This window comes from Microcaecilia unicolor, chromosome 2 (assembly GCF_901765095.1).
Source record: "Microcaecilia unicolor chromosome 2, aMicUni1.1, whole genome shotgun sequence".
Taxonomy (NCBI): domain Eukaryota; kingdom Metazoa; phylum Chordata; class Amphibia; order Gymnophiona; family Siphonopidae; genus Microcaecilia; species Microcaecilia unicolor.
The window spans coordinates 121,619,072-121,631,749 of NC_044032.1; the positions used below are offsets into that span (position 1 = coordinate 121,619,072).

The following is a 12,678-nucleotide window of genomic DNA, read 5'->3' on the forward strand; positions in this document are numbered from 1 at the left end:
TCTCATGAGAGAGAGCAGCCCTGCTTGCATAAAGGTATTGGCTGTGACTGTGTCTCTCCATTGAAGTAGGAAGTACAATCACTTATATATGCTCATTAACATAACAGGTCATACTTAGGCAATCTGACAACAATTCCTTCTAGTGGATATATATGCTAATAAAATGGTTAACACTGATTGGTTATGGTAATGAGTTGGCCAGTATTTACTGGAAAAGCTTAATAGATTAGCTGTTCCTGGAAGACTGTCATCTTCCTGAGGAGTTATCTTGTTCCGTTTTTCACTAAAACATCTGTGACCACCATGTTGCTAAACAATGTTACTCTGTTTTTTCACCTACGCTCGTTCCTCTTTCTGCTGCATGAATGTCACAACAGATCATGAGTTCTGCAGTCACACTGAAGTTCAGATTAAAGTCATGGACCTGTAAGATTTTCTCTCTTTTTAGATTCTGAACCAAAGTCTCAGGCCTCGAGCTATGATGATAATATATACTCTAGGCAAGTGTCCCGCTCTCAAAATATCCCAGTGATTTTTAAGCTACTGGGGCCACTCTCCCAGTGGACCTACAAACCCAATACACTTCACCAGGATTCTTAATCAGTCCAGACAGCAGAGTCAATAAACTAACAGGCTTGTTATCACAGAACTTGAACAGTGAACAGAAAATGTGCAGTTGGTCCATATTTCCGTTACCTGTTATTGTTTGCCAAATATAAAACTGTTTGAACATTTGTTTACTTTCTAAAAAGTACCTGGGGAGATCAGGAAATATGCTGCTCACAGATTATCAAATATAACTGATCACAGGGCCTCAACAAAGAGATTTTTCCAACTGGAATTCCTGCTCTTCCAGTTCCTCTTGCGCAGTTGCTATTGGTCTAGTCGCTTTTGCTGGTCATGTAGATCTGCCATATCTCAGTTGGTGTGGCATCTGGCCCTGCCAACTCACGGGCCTCTGCCCATAAGGGGGTCTGCTCTCCCCCCTCAGGAGAACTCTGCACAGGCCTGTCCTGCAGCTCCCCCTCACTGAGGTTATCCGGTTGCTCTTGTGTTAGGTCAAGCATCTCCAGTGTCTGATGGTCACTTCCAGTTGACATCAAAACACTGCTAATCTAGCATTACCAAAAAAAAAAACTGAACGGGAAGGGACCCTGTTACTGCTGCACTTGTTCACTGTGCTCTGTGTCTGGAGGTTACAGATTAAAAAAAAAAAAAACTCTGAACCACTCAGTGGATGGTGTTCCTCACCCACACACTGAGTCTGACAATCCCACTGCTGGCGCCAGAAAAAGAGAAGACTGGTCTGTCACGGAACACCTGTCTCCCACCTGAGGTTAACACTGTGGCCACTTAGAGGGTCTGCCCTCAACACTGCTCAGGTCTGCTTGCACCTGGGCATGTGCTGTACACTAGCACCCTCTTCCCACTGACTGGGTCCCAACCACCTCTGGGCGAGTCTCCCACTCTCAAAATATCCCATTGATTTCTAGGCTACTGGGGACACTCTCCCAGTGGTCCCACATTTCCTAGAAAGTACCCACAAACCCAATACACAAACCATCAGGATTCTTAATCAGTCCAGACAGCAGAGTCAACAAACTAACAGATTATTGTCACAGAACTTGAACAGAAAATGTGCAATCAGCAAACAATAACAGGTAATTGAAATATGGACCAATTATTCAGCTATCTAAACATTTGTTTACTTTCTAAGACGTACCTGGGGAGATCAGGAAATATGCTGCTCACAGATTATCAAATATAATTGATCACAGAGCCTCAGCAAAGAGATCTTTCTCTCTCTTCTCCCAAACTTAGACAGGGGCAAAAGCCAGTACATTCCAAATGAAATTGAGCTCCTGGGCTAATCAGAGCTCAGAACAACAACATTCAAAAGTGTACTGTTCACAGTACTGTAGATCTCTTCCTCACTGAGTGAAACTATAGAGGGAGCATTCACTTTCCTATAATAGCTTTACAACAGAAAGCACCACCTGCTGGCCAATAGGAGAAATATACTTCAAGAAATAATGCAGTTTTTACAGGCTTAAACCCCACTCTTCCTTTACACCTGGGCCTCACAACTGAAACGTGGTGCTAATATACGTCCCTAATTTGGGTATATGTCACCTGTATCCTGTAACAACATGCATAAAATGCTACGAATGCCCCCTTTCTGCCCATGACACTCCCATTTCTGGCCCCCCCCTTTTTTTTTTCTTTACTCGCATGTAAAAAATTGGTGTGCAAATTTCAATTCTAATTAGTGCCAATAATTGCTTGTTAAAAAAACAATTGATACTAATTAGCTCATTCAATTAAATTGGCATGCAAATTGGGCACATACCCAAATATGTACGCACAATTTTTGGCGACTTTTATAGAATTGGGGGGATAGTGTACACTCATTTCCCCTAGGGCACATGAGAAACCCATTGCACATGCGCACTTTATTGGCAAGAGTGCACACTATGAGCACACAGTGGCATTCTTTCAGAAGAGGGCCTACTAACAACATTTATTGGAAACAAAAATATTTTTCCAAATGAAAACACACAAATTTTCTAGCTGCCCATCCCTATTAATTATACCATTGTTGGCAATCTCGTAGCTATCTTATGCCTGTACTGGCACAGGCCTAGAGACAGAATTACTCTCTTCTTTGAGACTGTCCTTAAAGATCAGAGTAGAATTGTGTTCTAAAGACAGATGGGGAATTGTTTAGCAACAATGCATATGATATCCTTGTTCTCTGAATAAACAAAGAACTTTTTGGTTTCCAGTGCTGTCAATCTGACACATTTCAAAAGCACTAAAATATGAAAAACAGATTATAGAAAGGTCTCAACTAAAAAGTTAGGAAACAGACATTTACATATCAACTTTACACCTGCTCACCACCTATACACACTTCTGCTGTACCTCATCCTTGCCTACTGAATTGAACACAAGTCTAGATTCTCTACATGGATTTCCGTGCTTTGTGGCAATTCTGATATTGGTATTTAGATATTAGTATTACATTATTTTAGTCTTGTAACTATCATTTTTGCTATCTTTCCCAATCCTAAGATTGTTTTTTTTTTATTGTTCTGTACTGATAACAGGGCTAAGTAAAGTACCAGGGGATAACTTACTTGAGACTTCAGCAAGAGATCTGAAGACCTTTGGAACAGCAGATTGTATAGCTGCACCCAGTTCTTTAGCAACAGAAAGAATTGGAGGTATGGAGTTTCCATGTTTCTTATTCTGTTTTAACGTAACATGTTAATAAATACACACATTCACAGTATATATAATGTATATAAATAGAATGTAGTGCTGTACATGAGGAGGATGATAATGTAGATAAATTATATACATATAGAAGAAATAGAAAGAATTGAAGAGCAAACGCCTGCAGGGAGTGACATGTTTGCCCTGGAAAAACTCGTTATTATGGTCGTTTTTTCAAAGGATGTGGTTAGCGTACTTCTTTGAAGACAAGTAGGATATTGAAATCTTCACACAGGGGTGACGTCATCCTTTCTGTTGTGGGAACTGTTCTCCAGAACTGAAGAATAGAATATAATGAAGCTTTTGAGACCACCGAACTGCACTTATGTGCCTTTTCCCCCTTTTGCTGTTGCATAGGCCAAGGTTAGTCTTTCATTTTCTGTGGAGTCAAATTATTAGGGATGGAAGTGAAAATTTTGAATAAGTCTTGTTATTGTCATGTGGTACACGTCCCAGTAGTTGTCGCTAGTTAGGGATTTTTTTTCTGTTTTTTTTAATAAGTTTTTTTTTTTTCGTTGGCTTGGTCCGGACCTCATTAAGTCTTAACACCCGTTCGAGATATTTTTTATCGTCAAGCTGTTTGATTTTACTGCAGCTATTTTTCTGGATAAGATGTGCCAAACGAAGGCCCCCAGTCTGCTTCCAAATGCGCTCCTGATGCAATAGGAGTATATCCATTCTGGATACGCATAGTTGGTGCCTGCAATGTCTGGGCCCCACCTCCATTGTATTCTGTGTTCACTGATGCCAAAGAGAGAAATTCATGCCCATGAAAAATTTCATGAAGATTTTGGTGCCAGTAAGACTGGTACCATCAATGTCTGCATCAGAAGCCTTGGTCCTTATGGGTCCCAGAGCTGCACCGGCATCAAATTTGTCTCAATCACCCTGGCCATTGAAATAGCAATTCCATAACTTAAGTACTCACATTCATATGTATGTTATGTTCAGGAACATTCAGAATAATAGCATTTCTGTGTAATACCTCAAGAATAATGGACCATCGTGTCACAGAGACTACATTATACTGCGCCTACTGACTCTTACCTTCCTTCAACCTTTCTTTGTTGTGTGTGTTCAATTTTCTATTGATTTTTATGGCATTCTTTTCCTTATTTTTGTTGTTATATTGTACATCACTCTAACTGCATGGCTGGTTAAGGGCAGTATGTCAAATCCAAATAAACATGTAAATGCTAGTATGGTGCTTGAGCGCTATTCTGCAAATACCCACTTAATTTACATACAGTGTATTTATACTGGTAGCATACATAACGGTGGAACATGGGCAGGGCTCTCACGTAATGTACTTAACTTACGGAATAGTGTAAGAGCCCCGTGTTACAGGCTCTTATTGTGTGTCCTCTAGGCATCTAATTGGAGACACCCAGTTTATAGAATTTTTCTTCCCAAGTGTCTAGAGGCTGTTCAGATTAGTCATCGTCTGATTTCCACCCAGAGAAGAAGCATTCATCCTCATCTTCATTTGTGCCGAAAATTGTGATGCTGGCTGTTATGAGGAGGCTGGGACACCTTGATATTGTACTTTGAAGCACAGGACTGAGAGCACCAAGGTCACAAATGTTCTCTAAGTGCCTTTGAAGTGAGGAACACTCATCCTTAATGGCATCAGGTGAGGGTAAAACAGCCTGCATGGACCTGAAACTCTGGTTCTGATATACTCCAGGTAACTTGGGAGGGCATGGCCGTTCTGACTGTTTTACCCATACCTTTATTGATGGTAGACTTCAATGAGCAGCTTATGAAGACTAAGGGAGAGGATGGAGTATTTCTTTGCTCAATATGATGAGAAAATGATAAAGAAAGACCATATGGCCTAGCCTGTCTTCCCATCCATATCAACTACTAAGCTCTAAAATACCATCCTCCCCCTCAGAGATCTATGCTTATCCTATGCTTTTTTTTTATTTCAGATACAATCTTTGTCTCCATCACCTCCGCTAGGAGGCCTTTCCACGCATCCACCACCCTTTCTGTAAAGTACATTTTCTCCTTAACCCTATGCCCCTCATTAGAGTTTCCTTTCAATTGAAAGAGGCCTGCCAACCGTGCATTTATACCACAGAGAGATTTAAATTTCGCTGATATCTCCCTTCTTCCAATTCTCATTCAAAGTATACATATTCAGATCTCAGTCTATATATACTTTTATGATGAAGACCACAAACTATTTAATAGCTGCTCTGTTGGCTAACTGTATTCTGTTTATATCTTTCAAAGTTGCAGTCTCCAGAACTGTACAAAGTATTCCAAATGAAATCTCACCAGAGACCTGTAAGAAGACATTTTCACCTTTTTCCTGCTGGTCATTTCTCAATCTGTATAATTTTATCTTTTTTAGCATTAAATCTCAACTGCCAAATTCTAGACCGTCCTTAAGTTTCTTCCTCAAGTTTCTTCCTCCTCTTAGTATCCATACATTCCAGTGAGACTAGAATGATCTAACCAATCCTCAATACCCATGCACTGCCTACAGAAGGCACTTCAGTGCCGAGGCTTTGAAGGGGCTTGGAGTCCATATTGACCACACCAATGTAGATTTCCATTGGATCAGGGAAGGAAGCTCCACTGGCGCATTTGGGAATCTTCAGAGTCTTGTCGCCCCTGGCCAAAACCTGAACTTTGAGGTCAGTATATTAAGACAGGCAGATACTCAAATATCACTTTTGAAGTATTTTTGAGTGATTCAAAGCACTTCTTGGAGTCTGAGGAAGAAAAAAGGTCTTCTTTGAAGAGAGGTCCCTACCCAAGAGGCATAAATCCCTACCAGAGGAGCTCTTTTCATCGGTTTTCTCAAGGAGATGGCTCAGGCCATCCCATTTGAATTAGAGATAGAGGTGGAGCCCAGGGGAGAAACACAGAGTATCCTCCAATTCCTCCACCTACCCATGGAAACATAGCAGTGCCTGTTCACAAAATTCTGAAGGAAGTTCATATGAGAATGTGGGAGATCTCTGTTTCTTCTATTAACAAGATGGTCAATTCTGTACAGAGCCAAGAAGGTTCCTTACCATTCTATGGTGGTTGAATCTGCTCTCAAAGATTGACAAAAGCTCCAAGACTTACATCTGGGCGATACTAGGCGGGAAGCTCAGACATTGCAGTCTTTTGGGAGAAAGATTTTCCAGAGTGCTATATTCACATCCCACCTAGCATCCTACCAGCTCTTCGTGGGCATATACTTGCATGACATTTACAGTGTAGTGGACACTCTCCCCAGGGAGAAGGCCAAGGAATGTCACATCCTAGTAGCCAGAGAGAGAGAATTTGGAAAATACATGATCCATGTGGCTTATGATATTTTCAGTACAGCATTGAGAGCTTCTGCAATGGGTATTGGCATCTGCAGATTGTCCTGACTGAGGGCCTCATACCTAAGATTTGGCATGCAAGAAAAACTCCCTGACATTCCTTGCCTAGCCATGCTTTGGAAAGAATCCCTTGCAGATAAGGTGCAGGAGGCTGCAACTCTCATCAAACAACATAGTGACACCTTTAAAACCCTCTCCTCTTACAGGAGATACCACAGCAGTGAACAACCAAGATTCTATGACTCTGAAAGGCATAAATATCACCCACTGTCCTGTTTGCTGTAAACTAGACAAGGATCTTGCTCTTATACCTGACAGCAGAGGGCCCAGAAACAGCACAAAGTGCGCTCAAAAATGGAACAAATTTTCTTTATTAAAAGACCTGACACGGGCTGTGTTTCGGTGTTGCAGCACCTGCATCAGGGGTCAATCTACAGAATAAATAATACATGTCAGAAACTACACGTGACATAAACTGAACCAAAGTTCATTAAAACTTTAATATGCGTTTCAAAATTTAAGCACACACTTTTGTGGCTACCTTTGCATGTCATGAGCAGTGAGACCTTTAGATTAATCCGTGGGACCAGTAGATCACAAAGGAGCACTCAGGGAGGACAAAGCCATAGTGGAGATGTAACGGTATCAGTTTATTACTGAAATATGTAGCATATTTGCTGGATATATATACAGCAATATATTTGTGTATCTTTTAAAAATATATATTTGACACAGCAGCAGAGAGAATAGTTTTATTTCAAGCCCCTCTCTCTCCATTCCTTTTTCTGGGAGCTTCTGAGAGCAGGAATAAGTTAATCACAAACACTTAACAAACACAAAAGAGCTTCCTCTGCCCTCCCACCTAACAAAAGATGGACTAAGGTGAGCACCTGAATACCCCATTGAAAACAAAGAACTCAGAGGAAAAGCATAAACAGAACATTTGCCTGTCATCAGAGGTATACCTGCCCCTCCCATCATCTATCAGACAAATGGACGCCAGGACATCTGCAGAAAGAAGGACTTATAATGTGGTCATGTGAACAGACTACATTAACCATAATGCCTTGCAAAATATCCAGGACATGCACACACCATGCTTCTCTGCTAACATTATAAAAGGCCTGGAAACAGCCCAGCTCTCTCTCTTGGGACCTGCCTCCTCTGGAAACCTGCCTCTCTTGGAAACTGCTGCTCTCTTTGGGGTCCGCTGATGCCTTGCTCCTAAAACATGTGCTTACCTAATGCTGTTCATACTGTGTAACAAGGACTTGTAAGTAACATAACTTTTGATCTACCTGCTACTTTGTTCTATTTTACGCACAGATTATCTGTTCTAAGATCCCTTTAAAACCTACCTCTCGTGTGCAATTGTATATTAAATCAATCTTTTTGAAGCTAAAAATACGGTCTCTTTGTGTTCTGAGTATATTGAAGCTATATATATTTAATTTATTTAATTTATTGCAATTATCACCTTTGGTGATTGGTGGAGAAATTAATATCCTAAAACTTATAAATACAGCACCTGCTCTTAAATTATAAGCAGTGGCGAGTTGCTCTCGAGCTATTTTCCCCAAAATAAATAATTTCTTCCAACATATTAATTGCTGGAGAAGTGGGTAGAATTTCTTGTAACGGAGAAATAATAAATTCTTTGCTTCAGTCTTCACGGAAGAAGATGTAAGAGATCTACCTGTACCGGAAATGGTTTTCAAGGGCAGTGATGTGGAAGAACTGAAAGAGATCTTGGTGAACCTGGAAGATGTACTGAGCCAAATTTACAAATTAAAGAGTAGTAAATCTTCTGGATCGGATGGCATACATCCAAGGGCACTCAAAGAACTCAAGCATGAAATTTCTGACCTGCTGTTAGTAACATGTAACCTGTCATTAAAATTGTCTGTAGTACCTAAAGATTGGAGGGTGGTCAATATAATGCCTATTTTTAAAAAGGGTTCTAGGGGTTTCCAGGAAGCTACAGACCAGTAAGCCTGAAGTCAGTGCTAGGTAAAATGGTGGAAACTACAGTATTATAAAAATTAAAATTACGGAACACATAAATAAACATAGTTTAATGAGACAGTCAGCATGGATTTAACCAAGGATAGTCTTGCCTCACCAATTTGCTTCATTTTTTGAAGGCTTGAATAAACGTGGATAAAAGCGAGCCCGTTGATGTAGTGTATCTAGATTTTCAGAAAGCTTTTGACAAAGTTCCTCATGAGAGACTCCTGAGAAAATTAGAGTCATGCGATAGATGGAAATACTCTGGTGTGAATTATGAATTGTTTATTAGACAGAAAACATAGGGTAGGGTTAAATGGTCATTTCTCTCAATGGAGGAGGGTGAATAGTGGAGGTTCACAGGGATCAGTACTGGGACCAGTGCTATTTAACATATTTATAAATGATATGGAAATCAGAACAACGAGTGAGGTGATTAAATTTGCAGTTGACACAAAACTATTCAAAGTTGTTAAAATGCAAGCGGACTGTGAAAAATTGCAGGAAGACTTTAGGAAATTGGAAGACTGGGCATCCAAATGGCAGATGAAATTTTAATGCGGACAAATGCAAGTTGATGCACTTTGGAAAGAATAATCCAAATTATAGTTACTTGATGCTAGGGTCCACATTGGAGGTCAGTACCCAAGAAAAAGATCTAGGTGTTGTTGTAGATAATACACTGAAATCTTTTGCTCAGTGTACGGTGGCAGCCAAAAAAGCAAACAGGATGCAAGGAATTAAGAAAGGAATGGTGAATAAGATCAAAAATACCATAATGCTACTGTATTGCTCCATGTTGTGACCTTACTATTACTGCATTCAGTTCTGGTTGCCGTATCTCAAAAAAGATATAGTGGAATTAGAAAACGTTCAAAGAAGGGCAACCAAAATGATTAAGGGGATGGAACTCCTCTCATATGAGAAAAGGCTAAAGAGGTTGGGGAGGGCTCTTCAGCTTGGACAAGAAATGGATGAGGAGGAATATGATTGAGGTCTACAGAATCCTGAGTGGTGTAGAATAGGTAATGACGCAGGGACAAAGTTTGTTCCTGCCCCGTCCCCGCAAACTCTGTCCCTATCCACAGAAGCCGCAAACAGTTGATTTTATATTTATATCTTACAGTACAAACATGAACAAACAACAATATTCTGAATTAATATAGCAAAAATATAAGAAGAGACAGATCATGTGTGGGAAGAAGATGGGATGAGAAACAGCTAAAAATTCCATCCCTTTTTCTACTTCCTTTTTCTTCAGTCGCCCTTCCGTCAGGAAGGCTTTTCATTAATAAAAGGGAAATACCCAGATATTTCAGTACTAGTAGATATCATTTAGTAAAGCAAAAGACAAGACATTTCATTCACGGATTAAGATTCTTTGGAAGTAGAACATAGGCATTTTTCAAAACTCTCATTGTACCAACATGTCTGGCGTTTTCAACCACAGCAAAATGTTATTGAATCTTAAAATTACCATTAACGTCCAAAGAAGGGGCGGTGATATGGCAAGAGCTCCTTGAAAGTTCATGAAGAAGTACAAGTCCCCGCGCAAACACATTTCAGAGAACCTACTACTTCCTCCGCTGGTACAGTGCTCTGCTCTGCTCTCTCCCTCCCTCCCTGTTCATGCGCCGAGCACTGCCAACAAAGGAGACACTACCACTCTGCTTCCTCCGCTGGTTATGCAGTTATTGAGTGCTCTTGCCAGTCGAAATCACCATACCAACAAAGGAAACACTGAGAGATATGCCTCGTTCCTTTCTGACTATCTGAGACCCAAGTCCTACACCTGCGCCAATGGGATAGACTCGAGAGGCTTTACCAATCAGGGGTACTCTCTTACGCACAATGCGTTGTGTGCGTGCCTGAGTGCATGCTCGCTACTACTGTAGCCTGAGATAGGAGGAGGAGTGAGCAACTGAGAGCCAATCAACTTGCGGTACATATAAGTACATAAGTATTGCCATACTGGGAAAGACCAAAGGTCTATCGAGCCCAGCATCCTGTTTCCAACAGTGGCCAATCCAGGTCATAAATACCTGGCAATATCCCAAATATGTACAAAACATTTTATACTGCTTATCCCAGAAATAGTGGATTTTCCCCAAGTCCATTTAATAACGGTCTATGGACTTTTCCTTTAGGAAGCCGTCCAAACCTTTTTAAAACTCCGCTAAGCTAACCACCTTTACCACATTCTCGGACAACGAATTCCAGAGTTTAATTGCACGTTGAGTGAAGAAACATTTTCTCCGATTCATTTAAATTTACTACATTGTAGCTTCATCGCATGCCCCCTAGTCCTAGTATTTTGGAAAGCGTGAACAGATGCTTCACATCTACCCGTTCAACTCCACTCATTATTTTATAGACCTCTATCATACCTCCCCTCAGCCGCCTTTTCTCCAAGCTGAAGAACCCTAGCTGCTTTAGCCTTTCCTCATAGGGAAGTCGTCCCATCCCCTTTTTCATTTTCGTCGCCCTTCTCTGCACCTTTTGTAATTCCACTATATCTTTTTTGAGATGCGGCGACCAGAACTGAACACAGTATTCGAGGTGCAGTTGCTCCATGGAGCGATACAAAGGCATTGTAACATCCTCATTTTTGTTTTCCATTCCTTTCCTAATAATACCTAACATTCTATTTGCTTTCTTAGCCACAGTAACACACTGAGCAAAAGGTTTCAGCGTATCATCAACGACGACACCTAGATCCCTTTTTTGGTCCGTGACTCCTAACGTGGAACCTTGCATGACGTAGCTATAATTCGGGCTCCTCTTTCCCCACATGCATCGCTTTGCACTTGCTCACATTAAACGTCATCTGCCATTTAGACTCCCAGTCTCCCAGTCTTGTAAGGTCCTCTTATAATTTTTCACAATCCTCCCGCGATTTAACGACTTTGAATAACTTTGTGTCATCAGCAAATTTAATTACCTCACTAATTACTCCCATATCTAGGTCATTTATAAATATGTTAAAAAGCAGCGGTCCCAGCACAGAGCCCTGGGGAACCCCACTAACTACCCTTCTCCATTGAGAATACTGACCAATTAACCCTACTCTCTGTTTTCTATCTTTTAGCCAGTTTTTAATCCACAATAGAACACTATCTCCTATCCCATGACTCTCCAATTTCCTCTGGAGTCTTTCATGAGGTACTTTGTCAAACGCCTTCTGAAAATCCAGATACAAAATATCAACCGGTTCCCCCTTAATCCACATGTTTGTTCACCCCTTCAAAGAAATGTAGTAGGTTGGTGAGGCAAGATTTCCCTTCACTAAATCCATGTTGACTTTGTCTCATTAATCCATGTTTTTGAATATGCTCTGTAATTTTCTTCTTAATAATAGTCTCTACCATTTTGCCCGGTACTGACGTCAGACTCGCCGGTCTATAATTTCCCAGATCTCCTCTGGAACCTTTTTTAAAAATCGGTGTTACATTGGCCACCCTCCAATCTTCCAGTACCACGCTCGATTTTAAGGATAAATTACATATTTCTAACAATAGCTCCGCAAGCTCATTTTTCAGTTCTATCAGTACTCTGGGATGAATACTCTTCAGTTTGTAGAACTGCCCCATTACATCCTCCAGGTTTACAGAGAATTCATTGTTTCTCCGACTCATCAGCTTACTACTACTACTACTACTAACTGACATTTCTAAAGCGCTACTAGGGTTACGCAATGCTGTACAATTTAAACATAGAAGGACAGTCCCTGCTCAAAGAGCTTACAATCTAAAAGACAAGAGAACAATCTAAAGACAAGTGTACAATCTAGAGGACGAGTGAACAGTTAATCTGATAGGGTGGATAGATTGGGGCATTCTATATTTCTCGAGCGGTTAGGCGCCGAAGGCAGCATTGAAGAGGTGAGTTTTAAGCAGAGATTTGAAGATGGGTAGGGAGGGGGCATGGCGTATGGGTAAAGGAAGATTGTTCCAGGCATAGGGTGAGGCAAGGCAGAATGAGCGGAGCCTGGAGTTGGCAGTGGTGGAGAAGGGTACTGAGAGAAGGGCTTTGTCCTGTGAGCGCAGGTTATGGGCGGGAA

At 40.9% G+C, this 12,678-nt stretch overlaps 1 protein-coding gene across 1 annotated transcript in view; it reads left to right on the forward strand.

Moving 5' to 3' along the window:
• POC5 (POC5 centriolar protein) overlaps positions 1–12,678 on the forward strand; it is a 160,121-nt gene that overhangs the window by 39,092 nt on the left and 108,351 nt on the right. Inside the window, exon 4 of the mRNA XM_030191944.1 lies at positions 3,111–3,227. Coding sequence (XP_030047804.1) covers positions 3,111–3,227 — 117 coding nt within the window. The remainder of the gene's footprint in view (positions 1–3,110; positions 3,228–12,678) is intronic.